The sequence below is a fragment of the Eucyclogobius newberryi genome, unplaced genomic scaffold, assembly GCF_026437365.1.
Source record: "Eucyclogobius newberryi isolate DKJ021-1_F unplaced genomic scaffold, fEucNew1.0.hap1 SCAF_6, whole genome shotgun sequence".
Classification (NCBI taxonomy): Eukaryota; Metazoa; Chordata; class Actinopteri; order Gobiiformes; family Gobiidae; genus Eucyclogobius; species Eucyclogobius newberryi.
The window spans coordinates 19,104,998-19,129,376 of NW_027316278.1; the positions used below are offsets into that span (position 1 = coordinate 19,104,998).

Below are 24,379 nucleotides of genomic sequence, written 5' to 3' on the forward strand. Positions count from 1 at the left end.
ATTTAAGCCCCTGTCCCTCGTCCCACTTGTTAGGATTTCATTGATGCCACTCTTGGCTATAATAAGAGAAGATTACACAGCAAACATGATTTGTGTGTGATCTATTAGCTTTCTTGGTGGTAAATGTAAATATTTGAGTCTCTCTTTCAGTGCGTTAAAGGCGATACAACACAACAAAATGGTGTTTACAAGTTTGGTAGGCAACATGTTTTTTTATAAACGCGCAAAGACTGCGTGATTGGAAGAATTTTATACGAGACTTGTTGAAAAATGTAGCAAGAAAACCCTAGCAGTTTTGTCTTGCTTTGCCAGCTGGATCATGAGCTGGATCATGAGTCCTTCAGTGTCACACGCGAGTGTCACACACACATGGATGTCACACACATATATGGGTGTCACACACACATATATGGGTGTCACACACACATACATAGGTGTCACACACACATACATAGGTGTCACACACATTGGTGTCACACACACATATATGAGTGTCACACACATACATGGGTGTCACATACATGGGTGTCACACACATACATGGGTGTCACATACATAGGTGTCACACACATGGGTGTCACACACACATATATGAGTGTCACACACATACATGGGTGTCACATACATGGGTGTCACACACATACATAGGTGTCACATACATGGGTGTCACACCCACACATACGTGTCACATACATGGGTGTCACACACATACATGGGTGTCACATACATAGGTGTCACACACATACATGGGTGTCACATACATAGGTGTCACACACATACATGGGTGTCACACACATAATACATGGGTGTCACACACATACATGGGTGTCACACACATACATGGGTGTCACACACATAATACATGGGTGTCACACACATACATGGGTGTCACACACATACATGGGTGTCACACACATACATGGGTGTCACATACATGGTGTCACACACATACATGGGTGTCACATACATAGGTGTCACACACATACATGGGTGTCACACACATAATACATGGGTGTCACATACATAGGTGTCACACACATACATGGGTGTCACATACATAGGTGTCACACACATACATGGGTGTCACACACATAATACATGGGTGTCACACACATACATGGGTGTCACATACATGGGTGTCACACACATACATGGGTGTCACACACATAATACATGGGTGTCACACACATACATGGGTGTCACATACATGGTGTCACACACATACATACATACATGGGTGTCACACACATACATGGGTGTCACACACATAATACATGGGTGTCACACACATACATGGGTGTCACATACATGGGTGTCACACACATACATGGGTGTCACACACATAATACATGGGTGTCACACACATACATAGGTGTCACACACATACATGGGTGTCACACACATAATACATGGGTGTCACACACATACATGGGTGTCACACACATACATGGGTGTCACATACATGGTGTCACACACATACATACATACATACATGGGTGTCACACACATTCATGGGTGTCACATACATGGGTGTCACACACATACATGGGTGTCACATACATGGGTGTCACACACATACATGGGTGTCACATACATGGGTGTCACACACATACATACATACATACATGGGTGTCACACACATACATGGGTGTCACATACATGTGTGTCACACACATACATGGGTGTCACATACATGGGTGTCACACACATACATACATACATACATGGGTGTCACACACATACATGGGTGTCACATACATGGGTGTCACACACATACATGGGTGTCGCATACATGGGTGTCACACACATACATGGGTGTCACATACATGGGTGTCACACACATACATACATACATACATGGGTGTCACACACATACATGGGTGTCACACACATACATACATACATACATACATACATAGATATATGGGTGTCACACCATACATGGGTGTCACACACATATATGGGTGTCACACCATACATGGGTGTCACACACATATATGGGTGTCACACACATATATGGGTGTCACACACATACATGGGTGTCACACACATACATACATACATACATGGGTGTCACACACATACATGGGTGTCACGCACATACATGGGTGTCACACACATACATACATACATACATGGGTGTCACACACATACATGGGTGTCACGCACATACATGGGTGTCACACACATACATACATACATACATGGGTGTCACACACATACATGGGTGTCACATCCTGCAGTGATGAAACTATAGTTTGTGTGCGCGCCGCCGTTATCGGGCGGATCCTTTGCGCATGCGCAGTATGTGAGACTTGCTGTGTTTTGTCTTTACGTCGTGTTGTGGTGTCCGGGTCTGATATAAACACTTTACAGATTGATGAAAGTCAGGAGCTCGTCCACATTTCAAAGCGACAGGTGGAGGAAGCGGACATCTACACAATGTTCGAGTCTGGCTTCAAGAATTTCAACATAAATCTCACCTCGGCAAATCCGAGGCACAGATTCTCGTGCGGAGACATCGTCACTGGGACTTTATCGTTTGACCTCACGAAGGAGACTAAAATCACTTCCATTATAATCGCACTGACGGGAAATGTAAATGTGCACTGGTCAACTGGGAGCGGGGGGAAGAAGCGACGTCGGAGACATTTCTCTGCAAAAATCAACTTATTCCACTTAAAAAGCGTCATTCTGCAAGAAAACAGTGTGTATTCTGAGCCACTCACGATGGAGAACATAACAGCGCTGCCATGTCATCTACCATGTGTTTTCTCTCCTTGTTTTATCAGGTCTTGGGGGTGGACCACCCAAAGTTCCCCCGGGCACGCATGTGTACCCCTTCACCTGCAACATCCCGCACGGGTACGACTCATTATTACATTCTTATTACTGAGTAATGCAGCAAAGGGACTGGACTCTAGAGCACCCTTCAGGGGTGACGTTTTCCTTTCACAGTAACTTAATAAACAGCTAAATGTTCAGTTGTCACCTGGACACAGTTTTCTAAAAAGTGAAAGTGAAAACTGAATCTTTGTCTACAATGGAACACGACTTAAACAGGTTGCAGCAAAGTTAAGATAGACTTTATTGACCAGCTCTGCATTTGACCCATCCGTGTGAATATGAAAGTTAGAGGAAGGAAGTAGGCCTTCAATGAGAGTCCAACCTGTGCTTACATCTGTAAACGTTTTTTCACAGAGATTTCCCCTCCACTTTCCATGGTGTTCATGGAAAAGTACAATACCTTTTGACTGTGAGCATTGACCGACCGTGGCATTTTGCAAAAACCTTTGAGACAGAGTTACAGTTTTTAAATAGAATCAGCAACCGACCTGAACTGTGGGTAAGACCGCCTTGCCTTACAATCCAACATACTGTTATAAATCGTTCACCATTGCATTTCTCCCCGTGTTTGTCTTACATAATCTCTAAATGTGCTCTTCTCTAGGCCCCTCTTTCAGGATGCAACAGCATGGAGGTGTGCTGCCTGTGCTGGGCCTCAGGTCCAGTGGAACTGACCGCAACTTTAGAGAGAAAAGCGTTCTTGCGGGGTAGGTGCACGCTCAGCCGCCTGCTGTGTTCATTTGTCCTTTATTTTGCTTAAATGTCAGCGTTGTGTCTTTGCCAGGTGAAACTGTGAAAGTCATTTGTAAGATCAACAATGCCTCATCTCGGACAGTTACCCCCAAAGCTAGGCTGAAGGAAAGGCAAACGTACTACACACACGGACGACACAACCGCAATTCAGGCACACGGAACCTTGTCTCTCAGAACGGAGAACCCATAAAACCCAACACTCCAGATGTCCACAAAGAACTCCTGCTCACGATTCCCTCCAACACGCACCTCACCATCTCTAACTGCCCCATATTAGAAGTGGACTACATGATTGAGGTAAAGTTCCCTGTTCTAAAATGTAGTGTTTGAAGTATTTACTCGCCCGATGTCATTTATTTATATAAGTGTTGCTTTTACAGGTTTCTTTGGATGTAAGAGGTTCTTCTGAAGTCATTGTGCGCTGCCCCATTATCATCTATGATAATAACATTTATAATACGCTTCCCCAGTCTTAGATTTGTGCTTCATCGTCATCTCAGGTAATTTTGGACAGTATCTAATATGTCTCTACCCACGAAACCAAAATCCTCTCCATACTAGCCATGGACCGGAATCTATATTTAATGAAGTGTAGATCTCTGCTGAGGCACTGATCATGTTGTACAGTGAAAAAGATGTGGTGCTCCGACTGCACCGTCAGTTTGATCCACCAGTTAATCAGTTAAAACTGTTGTTTTGCCCTTGGTTCAAGACGCTGCATTGCCTCCAGTGAATGGGCCAGTGAGTGCCTCAAGGACAGAGAAAAGTGCTATTTAGAGCCGCTCTGTGGTTGAGTGAATAGCACACATGCCTGCCATGTGGGCCGGATGTGGACCGGCCGCAGCGTCGTGCTGCTTGTCCTGTCCAATAAAGACTATCGGCCAAAAATCCTTGAAAAAGGAAAGTGCCATTAGAGATGAAAACATCTGACCAGACCGGCTGCACTCAAACTCAAAGATTGTGTTGTTAGGGCCTAAATCCATCATCTGTTCCTGTGTGTCAAGTTAATATATTGATATGAATGTTTTTATTATACCGTGACTGCAGCAGTTTGGTTGCTCTTAAATCAGTATTTAGGTTGATTACAGACAGACAAACACACGTTTGTACATTGTGTGTCTTAAACACCATTTGCCTGGGCACGTAAGACAACATGTTACACATCTCAGTTGTTTAACGCATAGAAAGTGTGACTACTTGATTGTAAAGTTGTTGCTATTACATTTTTTAAAACAAAACTTGTATTTATCCAGACTAATTGGTTTTTTGAAAACCATGTACCATCAGGTGTTTCCCCACAATGCACCTCTCCATACACCAAACTGAATCACTGTGTAGTGGAACCTTTGTTACAGATTAAAAGTCTATATCTATGTTTTTCCAGAGGCTTGTTTTGCCTTCAGTTGTATGTATTCTTCAGTAGGAACACAGAAAGGAGAAGACTGGGGACTTTTGTTCTGTGAACAACATGTAGCCTCAATATTCCATGTTACATTTCATGAACCTGGTAAAGTGCCCTTACATTAAACTATATTTATTTGTTGAAGCCATTATTTTCTGTCAGTTTTCACATTATAAAATATGTGTAAGCCAGACAACGCTTGTTTTAACTAACAGTGTGTAATATTCTGGAGAATTGCATTCTAATTAAATATGCTGTTGCTGTTACATTTACTGTGAATGATTGGACAAATAAAGAGCAAAACTGTCCGCATCAGTAATACTTTGGTCTGTCAATAATAGTATTTTCTTTTCAGCCATTATTATTTTCTGGTAGTAAGCTGTAAGTTATGACAAAGGGACAGCCACATTCTCTAACACTTTTTTGACGCCCCTGACAGTGGTTTAATCATTACAAGGCTTCGCTCTCCTTGCTTATTGCTGCTGAAGATAAGAGAATCCTCCGTGCCTGCTCAGTGCAGGTGGTTAGCAGTAGAAGGTAGCATTATGATTAGTACAGTGAAGGGCTTTTCAGTGGGCTATAATCCCATCAATCAACACAATGTTTTTTCTAGTGGAGACTTCATTACGGGACAGGTCACACTGGAGCTCTCCAATGACACAGACGTGAACGCCTTAAGCGTGAAACTAAAAGGTAAAGCGGACGTGAGATGGACTGAGCGCCATGGGAAGACTACAGTGACATACCACAGCAAGGAAAAGTATTTCAGTATCAAGCAGTTTCTCCTTCAGGAAGGCCACGGTAAGTGTCGGGAAACCAGGGGTGCTAACTTTGAAGAAATGTGACTTCTCAGAATAGTTTTGAGCAGAATTGGGAGCATTTCCTGGACCTTACTTTCAGATATGTGGCCAGTTTAGTTATTTGTGTTTCGTGTACCAATTCAATGCATTATTTGCACGTCCAAGTAATGTAACTCAATGTTTTTGCTATTTCCAAGTTCAATAAATACATGTGGGGCCTTTTCTTTCTTGACTATGAGTTAGAATAATTTTAAGTAATGGGTGGCATAACATGTTTTGGTTCACTCATTGCTGCTGAATACTAATCGAAATAGGAATAACATTATATCGACTCTATAACTGATTTCAGGGAACAACCATGTGAGCCAGGGCCGCTCCGTCTACCCGTTCACCTTTCAGATCCCTGCACAGTAAGACTCATGTAATCAAAACTCATCTCGAACAGAAATAGTGGATGAATAAACGCGCGTGTCCGTTTGCAGAGACTTGCCTGTGACGTTTAAAGGTACATGGGGTAAAATTCTGTACACGCTGGAAGCCAATCTGAGCAGATCGATGAGACTGGACACTAAAGCTAAAGCAGAGTTCAACCTGGCTTCAAAAAGTACCATGGGCATTGATTCAACCCTAATGGTATCCAGCCACTACACAACCTCCATAACGCTGTTGTTGGTGAAATAAAAGACATTTACTGTACTCTTTGTTATAGGCTCCACAGCGTGGTGTTACAGATAAGGAAATGAAGCTTTTCAACTCTGGATATGTAGCAATGGATGTGAATATTGACAAAACTGGATTCCAACAAGGTAAATGTCATTTTTGAAATGAATATAAATGTAAAGTATAATTAATCTGAAGACGTTGAGGAGATTGTTGGCTTATAATGTAAAATACAATTTTGAAATAGGCTTAGGCCTCACTGCCACAATTCTTTTTGCTGTTATTTTGTCATCTCTAATGCTAGAATGATTATATTTGTATTTGCACTCTTCCTCTTAAAGCCATTTTATAAACTCTTGTATTATTCTACCTTCATTGTGTGGAATTGTGTTCACACTTCTGTCACTTTTTCTGTTAGAGGTTGAAAAATACATAAAACAACAACAAATCTGGCCATGTTCTTAGTGAAGTCATGTTTCCTATAAAATACAATGGTACTGAATATTTTGAGTTGACATTATTTCCTATAAAAAGGAAACATTTTACTTTTTATATTTATGATAAGATTTTAAATTGATTGATCCCTTCATCCATTTTAATGAGCTCAAAGTCCCCTGTTACTCACCAAGTTTATTATATGTAGATAGCCTTTATTTTCATACAAGTACCGGTAGTATCAAAGTCCAAGACCAGAAACTGCATATTCTTCCAAGTACTAAAATGATGTACAATTGCATTATGTGCAGTTAATAACAGGCTACTGTTTTAATCTGCAGGAGAAGGAATAAAAGTAATGGTGTCTATTCACAATAAGTCATCCCGGGAGGTGCGGCCTAAGTATTGTTTGTACAGGAAGTACAGTTTTTTTGCAAAAGGGAAACGAAGGCTGGAAATTAAAGATGTACTGAAAGAGGTGGGAGAGGCTGTCCCACCCTCTGCTGGTCAAACTGTCACCAAAGTCGTCACTATCCCCACCACCATTTACCCATCTATCCTCAACTGCAACATTCTCAAGGCGGAGTACAGGCTCAGGGTATGTACAACCGCCGTTCAGTGTCCTCAACAGCAAAACCACACGTAATGTCATGTTTTTGCAGGTCTATTTGGATGTGAAGTACGCTTCTGACCCAGAGATAAAGTTCCCCATTGTAATACTCCCCACTGCGCAGGGCCTTAATCCAAACGTTTGTCCCACTTATGGATTCAACTCTTTCCCCTTTGGGACTGACCCCCCTCTGTACTCAGGAGCAGAGCCTTCAGCTCCACCTCCTTATGAAACATATGGGATCTATCCACACTTGCCCAGTTATGAGGCCAAATACTGAGCTTTTTCTTTTCCATTTTTTTTGTCAGCTTCAAATTCATCTACTTTAAACCGGTTTGAAAGGACATGTTTTTCAGCCGGTTTATTGCAACGTGTAAAATAAAGGCTTTATGTATAACGTTTTCTGCTGGTGGCTTAAAAGGTGCTAAAATAAGACTTATATAGAAAATATATATAAGTCTTATTTCATATATAATAATGATTTTTTAGTATTTCATCAGCACTCTTCCCTTATTATGATAACTGTGAGGTGAGTCATAATTTGTGTGCTTTAATTGTAATTTGTGTCAGGAATTGTGTGAGGAATGATGTTATATTGTGATTGCGATGTCACACAAGATAAAACAGTTGTTCATTTCAGTGGTTAGTGTGTTACAGTACTGTACGTAGCATTTTGGATTGTCAGGTGTCATTTAAGATAAAAAAATGTCATGTAATCATCTTCTTAAAACAATTCATGTAACTACGATGATAATTCATAAACAATATATTTTGGTTACTTTTGAGAGTCTGTGTTGGGTGTAGCGGGATTTTGTCACATTGTGGGGAGTAAAATCTGTATAAACTAATGAGCACCTGCCTCCAATGGGACAGAAATCTGGTTTCCATGACATCCATCACTACTAGTATAACAACAACATGGCTTAAAGTTCAGATATGGGTTAAAATGTATTAAGGATGTTAATAGTAAGTGGAATTTCCGTTTCTATATTTAAAACGGTGCATCGGGTTTTGGCTTCTCACAGTTTGGGTAAAACAAGAACTAGAACGACAATACGCTAATTAGCTCACAATAATTACTGATTGACACACACATACAGACACGCACACACACACACACACGCACACAGACACACAGACACACACACATACAGACACACACACACACAGACACGCACACAGACACACAGACACACACACACACACACAGACACGCACGCACACACACAGACACACACACATACAGACACACACACACATACAGACACACACACACACACACATACAGACACACACACACATACAGACACGCACACACTTTTTGCTGCATTCATAACAGTTCAGTGTGTGATCCTAACCCTTATTTGTTCAGTTAGAAGCCATTGTTTGGTCGAGCGTGTAACTGTTTCATATTTTGTGCATGGTATGAGTTCATGTGAGTTCATCTTGTAACTCTGCTCTGGCGGTCGAACGCGTGACTCAACGTTGAGTGCAACAAATTTAATTATTAATGATTTTAAATACAGGGGAGATTTTGTTTAATTTAAGCACATTTTCAAAATGTTCCATTTTACATTTGGCAAGAACAAGGATGTGATGGTGCAGACAAGATTTTATATCATGGATTTTTGGGCCCTTTTATACGATTTGGTTTTAGAGATGTTTTACATGCCTGGGACCAGGCAATCCATGAATGGACCCCTGGGGCACTCTAATGGATGTGACACTTTTCAATAAAGAGTACCTTAACTTTAAACAGAGACATATTGTTGCTGGTCCTTAAAAGACCTTATCCAGTTTTGAGTGTGCATGGAAAGATGCCAACATCATGTTTGTCACCTGATTTAAACATAGGGGTGACGATGGCAGAGCCCCAGGAAACAAATATTTGGGGAAAAGATTTCACAGGACAGTTTTTGAAATCTGCAGGCATGAAATCTGAAAAGTCTGGAAATGAGGAGAGTGGTACCTTATCTAAGTGTAATATGTTTTCAGTTTAGTTTATTTATTTGAGAAATGTCAGTTCAAAGAACTGTAAACAATACATTCAAATTATTTATCTTAATGTATTATTTAAAGTTTTAACTTAAAGTTAGGAGGTATAGAACATCCTGACTTCATTGAGCATTTCAAATACATGTTTGTTGTATTTGAAATACTTGACAGAGACTGGTCCGTTGCTCTGGACTCAGAAGTCTGAAAGAAAAGATACAATTTGTCAACATTGCATTTGTATCATTTGTATTGGTTTAGTGTGGTCTGCATCTCACATTCAGAGGTTTATCATCTTAGCTCAAATGTGCTGAAGATCCTCATCCTCGTCATCACACAGCTGTGATCACGCACGGGGCAAAATGAAAGTAGCATTGTTACTTTGACTTCTGACTTTAGAATGGAAAAATCCAAAAGGCCTCAGTGAGTCTGAGCTGACTGAGGAGGTTTTAATAGACCATAGCTCTCAATTTTGTATCCCACAATCCTGATAATGGACACAATGTATAATATTGTCACAACTTGACAATAACTAGGAAACAAACAGAAAACTACCCAGGTTCCAGGTTAGGTCCAGGGGCCTCCTATTCTTACAATATATAAGATGTAGGCTCTTTATTTATTTTTAGAATAGTTATAGTAATGATTCCCAAAGATACAGAAAGCTATAGCTAACTGTGTTTGAACAAATGAATTACCTCCTTTTGCAGCATTTTGTGATACTACCCTATGGGTCGATCCATGGGGTTGTGGTACTGACCATGGATCTACATCCATGACTCCCACAGTGATTCGGTCTTTAGCCACATCCGCAAAAACAGGCGCAGCGTCAGAAGGAGGGGCCGGTCCCTTGGGTGCTCCCCGCCCCCGTCCCCGCCCCTTCTCATGTTTGCCTCTTTGTTCTAAAACGTTTCTATGTAATTGACCCTCTGGTTTATAAACCCTTATGTGGAGTCCCGTGTTGTAGCTTCAGTTGGAACACTGCTGTTTCTTTTCAAACATTTAGTCGAGAATAGAAAATGGATGTCGTATGAAAAAAGGGTGGGTCAGGGGGGAGGGGGGCACGACGTTCAGTGGAAAGTTATCGTATCTGGTCCAATCAACGGACAGAATTTGGCACGTTATTAGTCGTAGGCGCGTTCCCTGGTTCCCTCTCCCGTGCGCGTCTGGGCGCGCCCCCGCGTGAGGGGGACACCACAAACAGACCCAGGAAAACAACTGCAGAACAACATGCCCAGCACCGTAAAGGACTTTAAAGTTTGTTATACTCCTGCGAACAATGAAGGCAACACTTTTACCAGTGGAGACCTTGTGTCCGGCCAAGTGGAGCTGGAGCTGGCCAAAGAGTGCGAGGTCCAATCTTTGTCCATCAAGTTCAAGGGAAAGGCAGAAGTTTTGTGGATCGAGCGACACGGACAAGTCACCGTCACGTACCACTCCAAGAACAAGTATTTCAGCTTCCTGCACCACTTCATTAAGGATAAAGACCTCACGGGTAAAGACTATTGGGAACTTTTGTATCACTCTGTGTTTTCCTGCTGTGATATAATTATTGCTATGAAAAAACATAGAATAACAAGAACTAGACAGAGTGTCTGCATTCTTGCGTAAAAGTACTACATGCGTGTAGTAAAGACTTTATTATTTAAAAATGTATTCTTTTGGAAATACTGCAAAAAGTACATGATGTTCAAATGTCAAAAGCAATAGCAGACGTTAGACGGCGAAGCCGATCGTAAAGAGGTATAACTTGTGTTCAGGAGTTGAAACGCGCCAAAAATCAGGAAAAAGCAGAACTAATAGTGTCTGCTTTATGACGCAGACACTCAATAACATAGAAAAAACTAATCTATGCTATTACCGTACTATATTTAAATCAAAACTTGATGTGTTTTTGTATTTAAACATAGGAACAGTGTTCAAACCAAAGTCAAGTTTATTAGTTGTTTTTTACTTTCTCAGCCGTTCAGAAGCTAAAATGATCAATTTAGGCCTCATAAGACGGTGTATGATGTGATGGTATTTTCACAGTTCACAGTGGTCCAAGGCTTCGGAGTAAGCTTTATTAAATCCCATCACACTTTGCAAATTGATGCAAAAGGTGTAATTCAAACAAGTACAAGTTACAAGTTCTGCAGAGCAAACATGAGTTAAAGACATAGCACTGTACATACACTGTAACCTGACAGAGTATTGCACCTCTTAATACAGCCTATGCTCACTTAATGTATGTGTTTTTATTCCCGAAGACAATGACAGTGACAGACTTCTGACCCAAGACACTGCTCCAACATGTAAGTCCTTGATGTTGTTGCCTCAGACATCATTTTACACATTATAGAAGCTAAAATTATGATATTTCATTTCAGATGATAGAGATCTTCCTCCTGGACGCCATATCTTCCCATTTACCTTTAAGTTTCCTATGGCGTAAGTGGAAATACAGTTGTACTGTAAACCCTTTATATAAATCAGAAGATGAGATGAAATGAAAACAGGACAATCCATATTTCTGGCTAACTTATTATTCAAGCACTCTTGGCTGATAGCATTTCTGAATGTTTACATCTTGAACAATATATTTTGTATTAGATAATGTTCTTTTAAATCCTTATACGTTATTTTCGACCAATTTTCTTAGGTACACGCCCTCCTCCTTTCATGCTGACACTGGTAAAGTCGTCTATTTGCTCCAAGCCAAGTTGAGTCGATCACTCAGGATCCCCAAGAAAGATACAACAAAGCTCAACTATGTGACACAAGACACTATGGACAACAACCCAGAGCTCAGGGTAGGCTTTTTATATGGACATTCCTCACATTCCAACAGGAAAAGACACAACTGCACCACTCTTCTTCTTGATATAGTTACTTGTACCAACTTGTGTGAAGGTCTGGCCCCACGTGCAAAGTTCTAGATTTGCATGAATCATGAATTACATCAAGTCATGTTTGAGTGTGTATACTGTAAGCGCTCAAGTTTATAAGAATGGAAATGTGCCAGCTGTGAAAATGCTTGACAAAAGATACAAACTTCTTCTTTCTCTACATGAGATTTGTATGATGACGGTAAATAAATCCAGCATTTCAACCACGTATTCCACCATTTTCAGGAGCCACAACATGACTCTAAAGACAAGAAACTAAAACTTTTTAACTCAGGAACTGTCTCCATGGATGTGAATCTGGAAAAAGTTGGGTTTTACCAAGGTGAGTAATGGCTGAATGGGTATTTAGGCCCGAGCCCCAGCAGGGCGTAGGGCCTAACTGGTCGCCCGCATGTTTGGGACCCCGTCGCCCCTGGCACATACAGTGAACTATTCCATGCCAAAGGCATGGATCATGCATACTTACTCCTGCTATGACACAAATAGTCAACAATGAGTGAATGGGTGCAGCCACCAACAAAAGTCAAAATACATTGCGCCTATGGGAGATGCCCCGACGTCAACTTTGACGTAGAGCTACGAAATTTGGGACACGCATTCCACTCGTGAGGACAAAAAAATATTATTGTGGCCACGACCCCAGACAAACCCATCTTCCTTTGAAAATGAGTCAGCAATTTTGTTCACGTCGAACTTTAACGAACTCCTCCTAGGGCGTTTCGCCCACCGACCTCAAAATCGGTGTACGTCCTCTGGACAAGTGGGGCGTTTAAAGTTATCCAAATTTTTGGGATTAACTTTTACGGTCTGTGTGCGGCGCAGCTGCAAATTTGGACAATGCATTTTGAGATATTGCAAGTCTAAAAATTGCTCCCATTTCAGCAAAACGAGTCCCATTAGGACCAAATTTGATTCAGTTGTTAAACTTTCAAGTTTGAACTAGTTTAAGGTGAAAACCTTTTAATGGGCACGATAGCGCCCCCTACAGAGTGACCTTTAAATTAACATGGACAGACAAAAATTTGTTTTACGGAAATCTTCAAAACTTTGCCGGCTTCCAGATCAAAAAAGCCAATCAGACCAATGCCCTCATTTTTACGGCGTAGCCGTAGTGATGACAGAAACCTCCTATGTTATCCCAATGAGAAAATCTCAAATGACCACATTTTTACGACTCACAGTTCAACAAACTCCTCCGTGGGCAATAGCCCGATCAAGCTTAACTTTGGGGGAAATTATCTACACAGGTGGAGTATCAAAAGTTATCCAAATTGTATGGACAAGTGCTACGATGTCTGTGCGACAAAGCCGCAAAGTTGACCGTCACTAATGGGAAAATCGCAAAATCTCTGAAATGTTTACATTTACGCTTCACACTTTAAAGAACTCCTCCATGGGCGATATCCCGATCAAGTTCAAATTTGGGGAATATCATCTTCAGGAGTGGAGCATCAAAACTTCCAGGTGCTACGGTTTCTTTGTGGCAGAGCCGCAAATTTGACTGACACTTGTGTTAATTTGCACTGGATTGGCCATGTCCAATGTGTCGCCGTCTGTTTAGTTCTTTTTAATTCAACACACAATGAGGGCGCGTCAGCGCCATCTTTATCAAGTCGAAAGCACACGAAGTACGAAGGCCGGCGGCCTGTAAGGGCCGTTGGATGCCGCTTGCGGCTTTAATATTGATTATATTTTGACATTTTGTATATTTCACACTGCTTTTACATTCACAGGAGAGAACATAAAGGTGTTCGCTGCCATTCAGAACAACTCCTCTCGAGAAATCCGGCCCAAGTTTTGTGTGTACAGCAAACACAGCTTTTTTGCTCGAGGCAGTAGACGACTTTATACCAATGACCTGATCAAAGAGGTGGGGGCGCCCATCCCGCCCTCCAGCAGCCAGAAGGTCACCCAGCTCATCAAAATCCCCCTCGACATGGAACCGTCCATCCACAACTGTGACATCCTCAAAGTGGAACACAGGCTTAGGGTAAGACACATGGGTCAATCACTCAAATGTGGCAATGTCAAGATTATTCAATTAGTCAGCAATTGTATTATTCATTTAACAAATTAAAGATAACTATCGGGACAACTTTAGATGAAAAAGTAAGTAATTTCATTTCAATACATATTGATAAAAAAGGTGCAAAGGGCTTTGTATCTGGCTGTTTATGTCACATCAATTTACCGTATTTTCCGGACTATAAGTCGCATCAAGCCAAAAAATGCATAATAGAGAGGGAAAAAAACATAAGTTGCACTGGAGTATGAAATAAGGTTGCATGTGTGAAAATAACAAATAATATCTGTACTGCTCTCTCTACGTGTTGAATATGTCGTGTATGTGAACGCAGATAAACAGCAAGCCAAACTTGGTTTTCACGAGCCAGGAACAGAGCGTCTTGCTCCCTTTAATGCAGTCTTATAGACAATTTACAACTGTTTACAATTGTGGTGTGAAAAGCTTGAGTGAAACTGAAAAGAAAACAGAAATAAAATCTACATTAGCTTTACATTAGTTTGGACAAATACACCAGGAAGTAGCCAGCGCCACAAATTGCTAAACATGAGCTAAACAGCCCTCATTACAAATTCGCGATCTTTTCGTATGTTAATTAGGTCTTAAATACGTGTGAATAAAGTTATTGCTATGCTAATACACAGTCCTCTGAGCTAGCAAGATCTGGGCATGGTCTAATTCCTGGTAACAACATGTACAAAAACGATCTCTAAAACAGAGTTTATAAAGGTAATAAAACATTTAAAACACTTATTAAACTTACAGCCATTGCTTTCGTAAGTGTAGATAAGATTTGACACACAGGAGGAGCAGTTTGAACATAGATAAGCAAGCTTGAAGAAACAAGTTTTTCTTCATCTGACTGGTTCCTGTTACCCAAGATGCATTGTGATGAATAACTAGGCCTTCAAAATAAAATACAGGAAACCCAATCTGAGAGCAAATAATTATCTTAAACCCTTAACTAAAAGACTTTTACTGAAGGCAGAACAATATCACATACAAGTCACTCCGGAGTATAAGTACAAGTATATAAGTATAAATATAAGTATAAATCGCACCCCGGCCAAATCTATAAAAAAAGGTGTGACTTAAAGTCCGTAAAATACGGTATCTTTCACGTCAATACTAGAAACTCTACATTTTGATATTGTGACTGCTGTATATGTGGTAGTGGTACTTCTGATGAGAACATGTTTAGGTATTAAGTCCAGATCCCACTGATACTGAATATATTATGGTATCAAAATCTGATTTCTTTTGATGACAAGTTTTGATCTATTCTAGAAAATTACGGTATTATTGCAGGAATCGGTGAGAAACTGGTTCAAGTACTACGGCTTACAAACTGATGATGAAAATAGTGTAAAAGCTTCACAGGCCTAAATTTGTTCCTCCACATGTTTAGTGCAGAAATGAATCCTACCAACCAAAAGCTAAAATAATGTATTTTGCAGGTCTATTTGGATGTTAAATATGCCTCCGACCCAGAAATCAAATTCCCCATTGTGATTCTACGCGCTCACCAGTTCACTGCCAGTGGACCGCCTCCTGCTGCTTCAGGCTTTGGGTTCGAAGCCTATGGGAATGTGAACCCTCTGGTTTACAACCCCACGCCCTTTGCATCACAACCTGGACCAAGCAACCTCCTTCCACTGCCAGGGGCCACGGCTCCACCTCCAGCTCTGCCAGTAAACCCCTCAGTCCCCCCGCCTCCTTACACCGCCTATGGAATGTACCCTTCTCTTCCACAATATGACTCCAAGCCATAGCACGATATGTCTTTGTCTTTTGTCAATGTTTCAGGTCAACTTTGCATGTTACATATTATTTACATATTAGTTCTGTTTAACTTGACACATGACCATAATCCCTTCATCTCAACCCATCCGACTGAACTGAGCCCCATTTCAAACTGAAGTTGTTCTTGAACCCTTTGGAGCACACACATCTGTGAAGCTGACCCTCAGTAGTTTGTATTCTGACGTCTGATTCACTTTGATTATAAGTGTGAACAAGCTCTGCAGGGAGGAATGTCAGATTTTAAATTCTGCCTCGATTTTCTTTGGTAAATATGAAGAGCAGTAAAGCTGGTGTCTAAAGGATGTTCTGATGGGCATTAGTTTGGTTTTGACCATTCCTCTTTCAAAAGCTATTTTGATTAAAATGTGTTTTTTAGGGACTTGTAAGAAATAACCCATATAAAAGACCTACTACATTTCTTTGAATTTTAGTGTAATTTGTGTATTTGTTGGTTTAGAGTACAAACTGAGCCTGACGCACCACAGACTGACTCGCGGAAGGAAAACAGAGCTGCACTGCTTTGAACTCATGGGCTTTGAAACACCAAACCAATGGAAGAAGAACTTCTAAAGAATACAACAAAGTCTGAAGAATAAAGTCTGGCGGTAATGCAACACTTGGATGCCAACGGAAGGTGATTGGAACTAAACGTCTGGGTGGAAAGGACATTCTTGTGTCTGATGCTGAAAGAAACACGGTCAGAGGAGTTATCGTAGGTGTCCCTACGGCGACGTCTGTGGATGAAGTTAAGGAGAATTTGACTGGAGTTACGGTGGTGGACGCTAGGCGTTTGAAGGTGACCCGGTTTGGGGTAAGATGTGACAGCTTGTCGGTAATGGTAACACTTGAAGGGAGGTGCCTGCCTAGTAAGGTACATGTGCTATAGCGTCAGGCCATATGTTCCGCCGCCCCTGCGTTGCTTTAAGTGCCAGCGCTTTGGGCATATTGCAGCGGTCTGTAGAGGGAAGCAAAAATGTGGTAAATGTGCAGGAGACCACGAGTATGGGAAGTGTGACGTGGGTGCAAAACTGAAGTGCTGTAACTGTGGGGAAGAACATAGCTCTGCCTTCGGGGGATGCAGGTTTAGCAAAAGAGCTGCTGAGGTGCAGAAAATAAAGGTCTCTCAAGGCATATCCTATGCAGATGCAGTCAAGAAAGTTTCAAGTAACGAGTTTAGAGTAAATACAGAGAGGGGAGCCAGCGCTGCTCCCAGCCAGGGCGAAATGAGAAAGGCCAGCGTGGCTCCCAAGAAGTGTGAAGGTTTCAAGAGTGGAGGTCCCAAGTGTGCAGGTTCCAGAATTAATGAGAATACCCTGTTTGTGGATAGAGAGGATTTTGTACTCTTTATGGTGGATGTTGTAAACTGTGCTGCTCAGACTCAAAGCAGAACTGAAAGGATCAGGATCATTGCTAAAGCTGCAGGGAGATTCCTTGGAACAAAGGAGCTTGATTGGGCAGATATAGAAAACAGGCTAAAGGCGCTAAATGGGAGTCGGAGTGATGGGGGTCTGCTTGTGGGGAGTCAGAGTGACGAGATGGGGGTGGGGGTGGTCTCCTGTCCTCGTCCAGTCTCGTAGACGCACGGCTACCAAGCAGCGACATCAGTGGACATATTAAAGCCTATAGAATGAAGCCTAAAGAATAAAGCTGTACGGTGGAAGCACCGAACGTCAAAGAAGGAGAGGAAGATGAAGAAGAGTCTCCCTGGAATAAAGCCGGTTGGTCTCTGAAACAACAACAACTATTCTAGTCACAAAGACATATCATGACCTCATGGGCTTTTAACACCAAAGCAACGGAAGGAATACTTTTACGGACTACGACAAAGTCTGAGGAATAAAGTCTGGCGGTAATGCAACACTTGGATGCCAACCGCCATAAAACAACAACAACAACAACAACAACAACAACACTTGGATGCCAACCGCCATAAAACAACAACAACAACAACACTTGGATGCCAACTGCCATAAAACAATAACAACAAGAACAACATGAACATGAACATGATACCCAGCACCGTAAAGGACTTTAAAGTTTGTTATAATCCCGCGAACAATGAAGGCAACACTTTTACCAGTGGAGACCTTGTGTCCGGCCAAGTGGAGCTGGAGCTGGCCAAAGAGTGCGAGGTCCAATCTTTGTCCATCAAGTTCAAGGGAAAGGCAGAAGTTTTGTGGATCGAGCGACACGGACAAGTCACCGTCACGTACCACTCCAAGAACAAGTATTTCAGCTTCCTGCACCACTTCATTAAGGATAAAGACCTCACGGGTAAAGACTATTGGGAACTTTTGTATCACTGTGTTTTCCTGCTGCAGGGAAAGTGAAAAGGCAATAAAACATCAGCTCCCATAATTAGAACGTCATGACTGATGATGATTAATAAAGGCTTATAGGGTTTTTATTTCCAGAAGTTTAAAGCATGTTTGACATATTGGCATGTTTTGTTTGAGGGCACTTCATCATAATTAATGTTGAAGTGTGATATAATTATTGCTAAGAAAAAACATAGAATAACAAGTAATTGCACATTGTCTTGTTCTTGCATAAAAGTACTAACTACATCATGTAGTACGTGTGACTTTATTCTTTAGACTTTATTCTTTAGACTTCATTCTTTAGCCCCATTCATTTCAATGGGAAAAAGTACTTTTGGAAATACTGCAAAAAGTACATGATGTTCAAATGTCAAAAGCAATAGCAGACGTTAGACGGCGAAGCCGATCGTAAAGAGGTATAACTTGTGTTCAGGAGTTGAAACGCACCAAAAATCAGGAAAAAGCAGAACTAATAGTGTCTGCTTTATGACGCAGACACTCAATAACATAGAAAAAACTAATCTATGCTATTACCGTACTATATTTAAATCAAAACTTGATGTGTTTTTGTATTTAAACATAGGAACAGTGTTCAAACCAAAGTCAAGTTTATTAGTTGTTTTTTACTTTCTCGGCCGTTCAGAAGCTAAAATGATCAATTTAGGCCTCATAAGACGGTGTATGATGTGATGATATTTTCACAGTTCACAGTGGTCCAAGGCTTCGGAGTAAGCTTTATTAAATCCCATCACACTTTGCAAATTGATGCAAAAGGTGTAATTCAAACAAGTACAAGTTACAAGTTCTGCAGAGCAAACATGAGTTAAAGACATAGCACTGTACATACACTGTAACCTGACAGAGTATTGCACCTCTTAATACAGCCTATGCTCACTTAATGTATGTGTTTTTATTCCCGAAGACAATGACAGTGACAGACTTCTGACCCAAGACACTGCTCCAACATGTAAGTCCTTGATGTTGTTGCCTCAGACATCATTTTACACATTATAGAAGCTAAAATTATGATATTTCATTTCAGATGATAGAGATCTTCCTCCTGGACGCCATATCTTCCCATTTACCTTTAAGTTTCCTATGGCGTAAGTGGAAATACAGTTGTACTGTAAACCCTTTATATAAATCAGAAGATGAGATGAAATGAAAACAGGACAATCCATATTTCTGGCTAACTTATTATTCAAGCACTCTTGGCTGATAGCATTTCTGAATGTTTACATCTTGAACAATATATTTTGTATTAGATAATGTTCTTTTAAATCCTTATACGTTATTTTCGACCAATTTTCTTAGGTACACGCCCTCCTCCTTTCATGCTGACACTGGTAAAGTCGTCTATTTGCTCCAAGCCAAGTTGAGTCGATCACTCAGGATCCCCAAGAAAGATACAACAAAGCTCAACTATGTGACACAAGACACTATGGACAACAACCCAGAGCTCAGGGTAGGCTTTTTATATGGACATTCCTCACATTCCAACAGGAAAAGACACAACTGCACCACTCTTCTTCTTGATATAGTTACTTGTACCAACTTGTGTGAAGGTCTGGCCCCACGTGCAAAGTTCTAGATTTGCATGAATCATGAATTACATCAAGTCATGTTTGAGTGTGTATACTGTAAGCGCTCAAGTTTATAAGAATGGAAATGTGCCAGCTGTGAAAATGCTTGACAAAAGATACAAACTTCTTCTTTCTCTACATGAGATTTGTATGATGACGGTAAATAAATCCAGCATTTCAACCACGTATTCCACCATTTTCAGGAGCCACAACATGACTCTAAAGACAAGAAACTAAAACTTTTTAACTCAGGAACTGTCTCCATGGATGTGAATCTGGAAAAAGTTGGGTTTTACCAAGGTGAGTAATGGCTGAATGGGTATTTAGGCCCGAGCCCCAGCAGGGCGTAGGGCCTAACTGGTCGCCCGCATGTTTGGGACCCCGTCGCCCCTGGCACATACAGTGAACTATTCCATGCCAAAGGCATGGATCATGCATACTTACTCCTGCTATGACACAAATAGTCAACAATGAGTGAATGGGTGCAGCCACCAACAAAAGTCAAAATACATTGCGCCTATGGGAGATGCCCCGACGTCAACTTTGACGTAGAGCTACGAAATTTGGGACACGCATTCCACTCGTGAGGACAAAAAAATATTATTGTGGCCACGACCCCAGACAAACCCATCTTCCTTTGAAAATGAGTCAGCAATTTTGTTCACGTCGAACTTTAACGAACTCCTCCTAGGGCGTTTCGCCCACCGACCTCAAAATCGGTGTACGTCCTCTGGACAAGTGGGGCGTTTAAAGTTATCCAAATTTTTGGGATTAACTTTTACGGTCTGTGTGCGGCGCAGCTGCAAATTTGGACAATGCATTTTGAGATATTGCAAGTCTAAAAATTGCTCCCATTTCAGCAAAACGAGTCCCATTAGGACCAAATTTGATTCAGTTGTTAAACTTTCAAGTTTGAACTAGTTTAAGGTGAAAACCTTTTAATGGGCACGATAGCGCCCCCTACAGAGTGACCTTTAAATTAACATGGACAGACAAAAATTTGTTTTACGGAAATCTTCAAAACTTTGCCGGCTTCCAGATCAAAAAAGCCAATCAGACCAATGCCCTCATTTTTACGGCGTAGCCGTAGTGATGACAGAAACCTCCTATGTTATCCCAATGAGAAAATCTCAAATGACCACATTTTTACGACTCACAGTTCAACAAACTCCTCCGTGGGCAATAGCCCGATCAAGCTTAACTTTGGGGGAAATTATCTACACAGGTGGAGTATCAAAAGTTATCCAAATTGTATGGACAAGTGCTACGATGTCTGTGCGACAAAGCCGCAAAGTTGACCGTCACTAATGGGAAAATCGCAAAATCTCTGAAATGTTTACATTTACGCTTCACACTTTAAAGAACTCCTCCATGGGCGATATCCCGATCAAGTTCAAATTTGGGGAATATCATCTTCAGGAGTGGAGCATCAAAACTTCCAGGTGCTACGGTTTCTTTGTGGCAGAGCCGCAAATTTGACTGACACTTGTGTTAATTTGCACTGGATTGGCCATGTCCAATGTGTCGCCGTCTGTTTAGTTCTTTTTAATTCAACACACAATGAGGGCGCGTCAGCGCCATCTTTATCAAGTCGAAAGCACACGAAGTACGAAGGCCGGCGGCCTGTAAGGGCCGTTGGATGCCGCTTGCGGCTTTAATATTGATTATATTTTGACATTTTGTATATTTCACACTGCTTTTACATTCACAGGAGAGAACATAAAGGTGTTCGCTGCCATTCAGAACAACTCCTCTCGAGAAATCCGGCCCAAGTTTTGTGTGTACAGCAAACACAGCTTTTTTGCTCGAGGCAGTAGACGACTTTATACCAATGACCTGATCAAAGAGGTGGGGGCGCCCATCCCGCCCTCCAGCAGCCAGAAGGTCACCCAGCTCATCAAAATCCCCCTCGACATGGAACCGTCCATCCACAACTGTGACATCCTCAAAGTGGAACACAGGCTTAGGGTAAGACACATGGGTCAATCACTCAAATGTGGCAATGTCAAGATTATTCAATTAGTCAGCAATTGTATTATTCATTTAACAAATTAAAGATAACTATCGGGACAACTTTAGATGAAAAAGTAAGTAATTTCATTTCAATACATATTGATAAAAAAGGTGCAAAGGGCTTTGTATCTGGCTGTTTATGTCACATCAATTTACCGTATTTTCCGGACTATAAGTCGCATCAAGCCAAAAAATGCATAATAGAGAGGGAAAAAAACATAAGTTGCACTGGAGTATGAAATAAGGTTGCATGTGTGAAAATAACAAATAATATCTGTACTGCTCTCTCTACGTGTTGAATATGTCGTGTATGTGAACGCAGATAAACAGCAAGCCAAACTTGGTTTTCACGAGCCAGGAACAGAGCGTCTTGCTCCCTTTAATGCAGTCTTATAGACAATTTACAACTGTTTACAATTGTGGTGTGAAAAGCTTGAGTGAAACTGAAAAGAAAACAGAAATAAAATCTACATTAGCTTTACATTAGTTTGGACAAATACACCAGGAAGTAGCCAGCGCCACAAATTGCTAAACATGAGCTAAACAGCCCTCATTACAAATTCGCGATCTTTTCGTATGTTAATTAGGTCTTAAATACGTGTGAATAAAGTTATTGCTATGCTAATACACAGTCCTCTGAGCTAGCAAGATCTGGGCATGGTCTAATTCCTGGTAACAACATGTACAAAAACGATCTCTAAAACAGAGTTTATAAAGGTAATAAAACATTTAAAACACTTATTAAACTTACAGCCATTGCTTTCGTAAGTGTAGATAAGATTTGACACACAGGAGGAGCAGTTTGAACATAGATAAGCAAGCTTGAAGAAACAAGTTTTTCTTCATCTGACTGGTTCCTGTTACCCAAGATGCATTGTGATGAATAACTAGGCCTTCAAAATAAAATACAGGAAACCCAATCTGAGAGCAAATAATTATCTTAAACCCTTAACTAAAAGACTTTTACTGAAGGCAGAACAATATCACATACAAGTCACTCCGGAGTATAAGTACAAGTATATAAGTATAAATATAAGTATAAATCGCACCCCGGCCAAATCTATAAAAAAAGGTGTGACTTAAAGTCCGTAAAATACGGTATCTTTCACGTCAATACTAGAAACTCTACATTTTGATATTGTGACTGCTGTATATGTGGTAGTGGTACTTCTGATGAGAACATGTTTAGGTATTAAGTCCAGATCCCACTGATACTGAATATATTATGGTATCAAAATCTGATTTCTTTTGATGACAAGTTTTGATCTATTCTAGAAAATTACGGTATTATTGCAGGAATCGGTGAGAAACTGGTTCAAGTACTACGGCTTACAAACTGATGATGAAAATAGTGTAAAAGCTTCACAGGCCTAAATTTGTTCCTCCACATGTTTAGTGCAGAAATGAATCCTACCAACCAAAAGCTAAAATAATGTATTTTGCAGGTCTATTTGGATGTTAAATATGCCTCCGACCCAGAAATCAAATTCCCCATTGTGATTCTACGCGCTCACCAGTTCACTGCCAGTGGACCGCCTCCTGCTGCTTCAGGCTTTGGGTTCGAAGCCTATGGGAATGTGAACCCTCTGGTTTACAACCCCACGCCCTTTGCATCACAACCTGGACCAAGCAACCTCCTTCCACTGCCAGGGGCCACGGCTCCACCTCCAGCTCTGCCAGTAAACCCCTCAGTCCCCCCGCCTCCTTACACCGCCTATGGAATGTACCCTTCTCTTCCACAATATGACTCCAAGCCATAGCACGATATGTCTTTGTCTTTTGTCAATGTTTCAGGTCAACTTTGCATGTTACATATTATTTACATATTAGTTCTGTTTAACTTGACACATGACCATAATCCCTTCATCTCAACCCATCCGACTGAACTGAGCCCCATTTCAAACTGAAGTTGTTCTTGAACCCTTTGGAGCACACACATCTGTGAAGCTGACCCTCAGTAGTTTGTATTCTGACGTCTGATTCACTTTGATTATAAGTGTGAACAAGCTCTGCAGGGAGGAATGTCAGATTTTAAATTCTGCCTCGATTTTCTTTGGTAAATATGAAGAGCAGTAAAGCTGGTGTCTAAAGGATGTTCTGATGGGCATTAGTTTGGTTTTGACCATTCCTCTTTCAAAAGCTATTTTGATTAAAATGTGTTTTTTAGGGACTTGTAAGAAATAACCCATATAAAAGACCTACTACATTTCTTTGAATTTTAGTGTAATTTGTGTATTTGTTGGTTTAGA

General features: G+C 41.0%; 2 protein-coding genes across 2 annotated transcripts; both read left to right on the top strand.

Moving 5' to 3' along the window:
* The first annotated feature begins 2,286 nt into the window (after nt 1-2,286).
* Nucleotides 2,287-17,138, top strand: LOC140347435 (uncharacterized). The gene is made up of 19 exons (XM_072433871.1): nt 2,287-2,707; nt 2,793-2,865; nt 3,202-3,346; nt 3,452-3,554; nt 3,632-3,897; nt 3,981-4,075; nt 5,442-5,803; nt 6,152-6,212; nt 6,285-6,435; nt 6,512-6,608; nt 7,239-7,495; nt 7,560-7,775; nt 10,634-10,994; nt 11,749-11,793; nt 11,869-11,929; nt 12,141-12,291; nt 12,613-12,709; nt 14,121-14,377; nt 15,868-17,138. The coding sequence occupies exons 1-19, from the start codon at nt 2,443-2,445 to the stop codon at nt 16,180-16,182; spliced, it is 3,378 nt and encodes a 1,125-aa protein (XP_072289972.1). The 5' UTR covers nt 2,287-2,442; the 3' UTR covers nt 16,183-17,138.
* A 1,054-nt stretch (nt 17,139-18,192) lies between these two features.
* On the top strand, nt 18,193-24,052 carry LOC140347050 (arrestin domain-containing protein 3-like). Its single transcript, XM_072433372.1, has 7 exons — nt 18,193-18,487; nt 19,457-19,501; nt 19,577-19,637; nt 19,849-19,999; nt 20,321-20,417; nt 21,829-22,085; nt 23,576-24,052. Exons 1-7 carry the CDS (start codon nt 18,208-18,210, stop codon nt 23,888-23,890), a joined length of 1,206 nt encoding a protein of 401 aa, XP_072289473.1. The 5' UTR covers nt 18,193-18,207; the 3' UTR covers nt 23,891-24,052.
* Nucleotides 24,053-24,379: the final 327 nt, after the last annotated feature.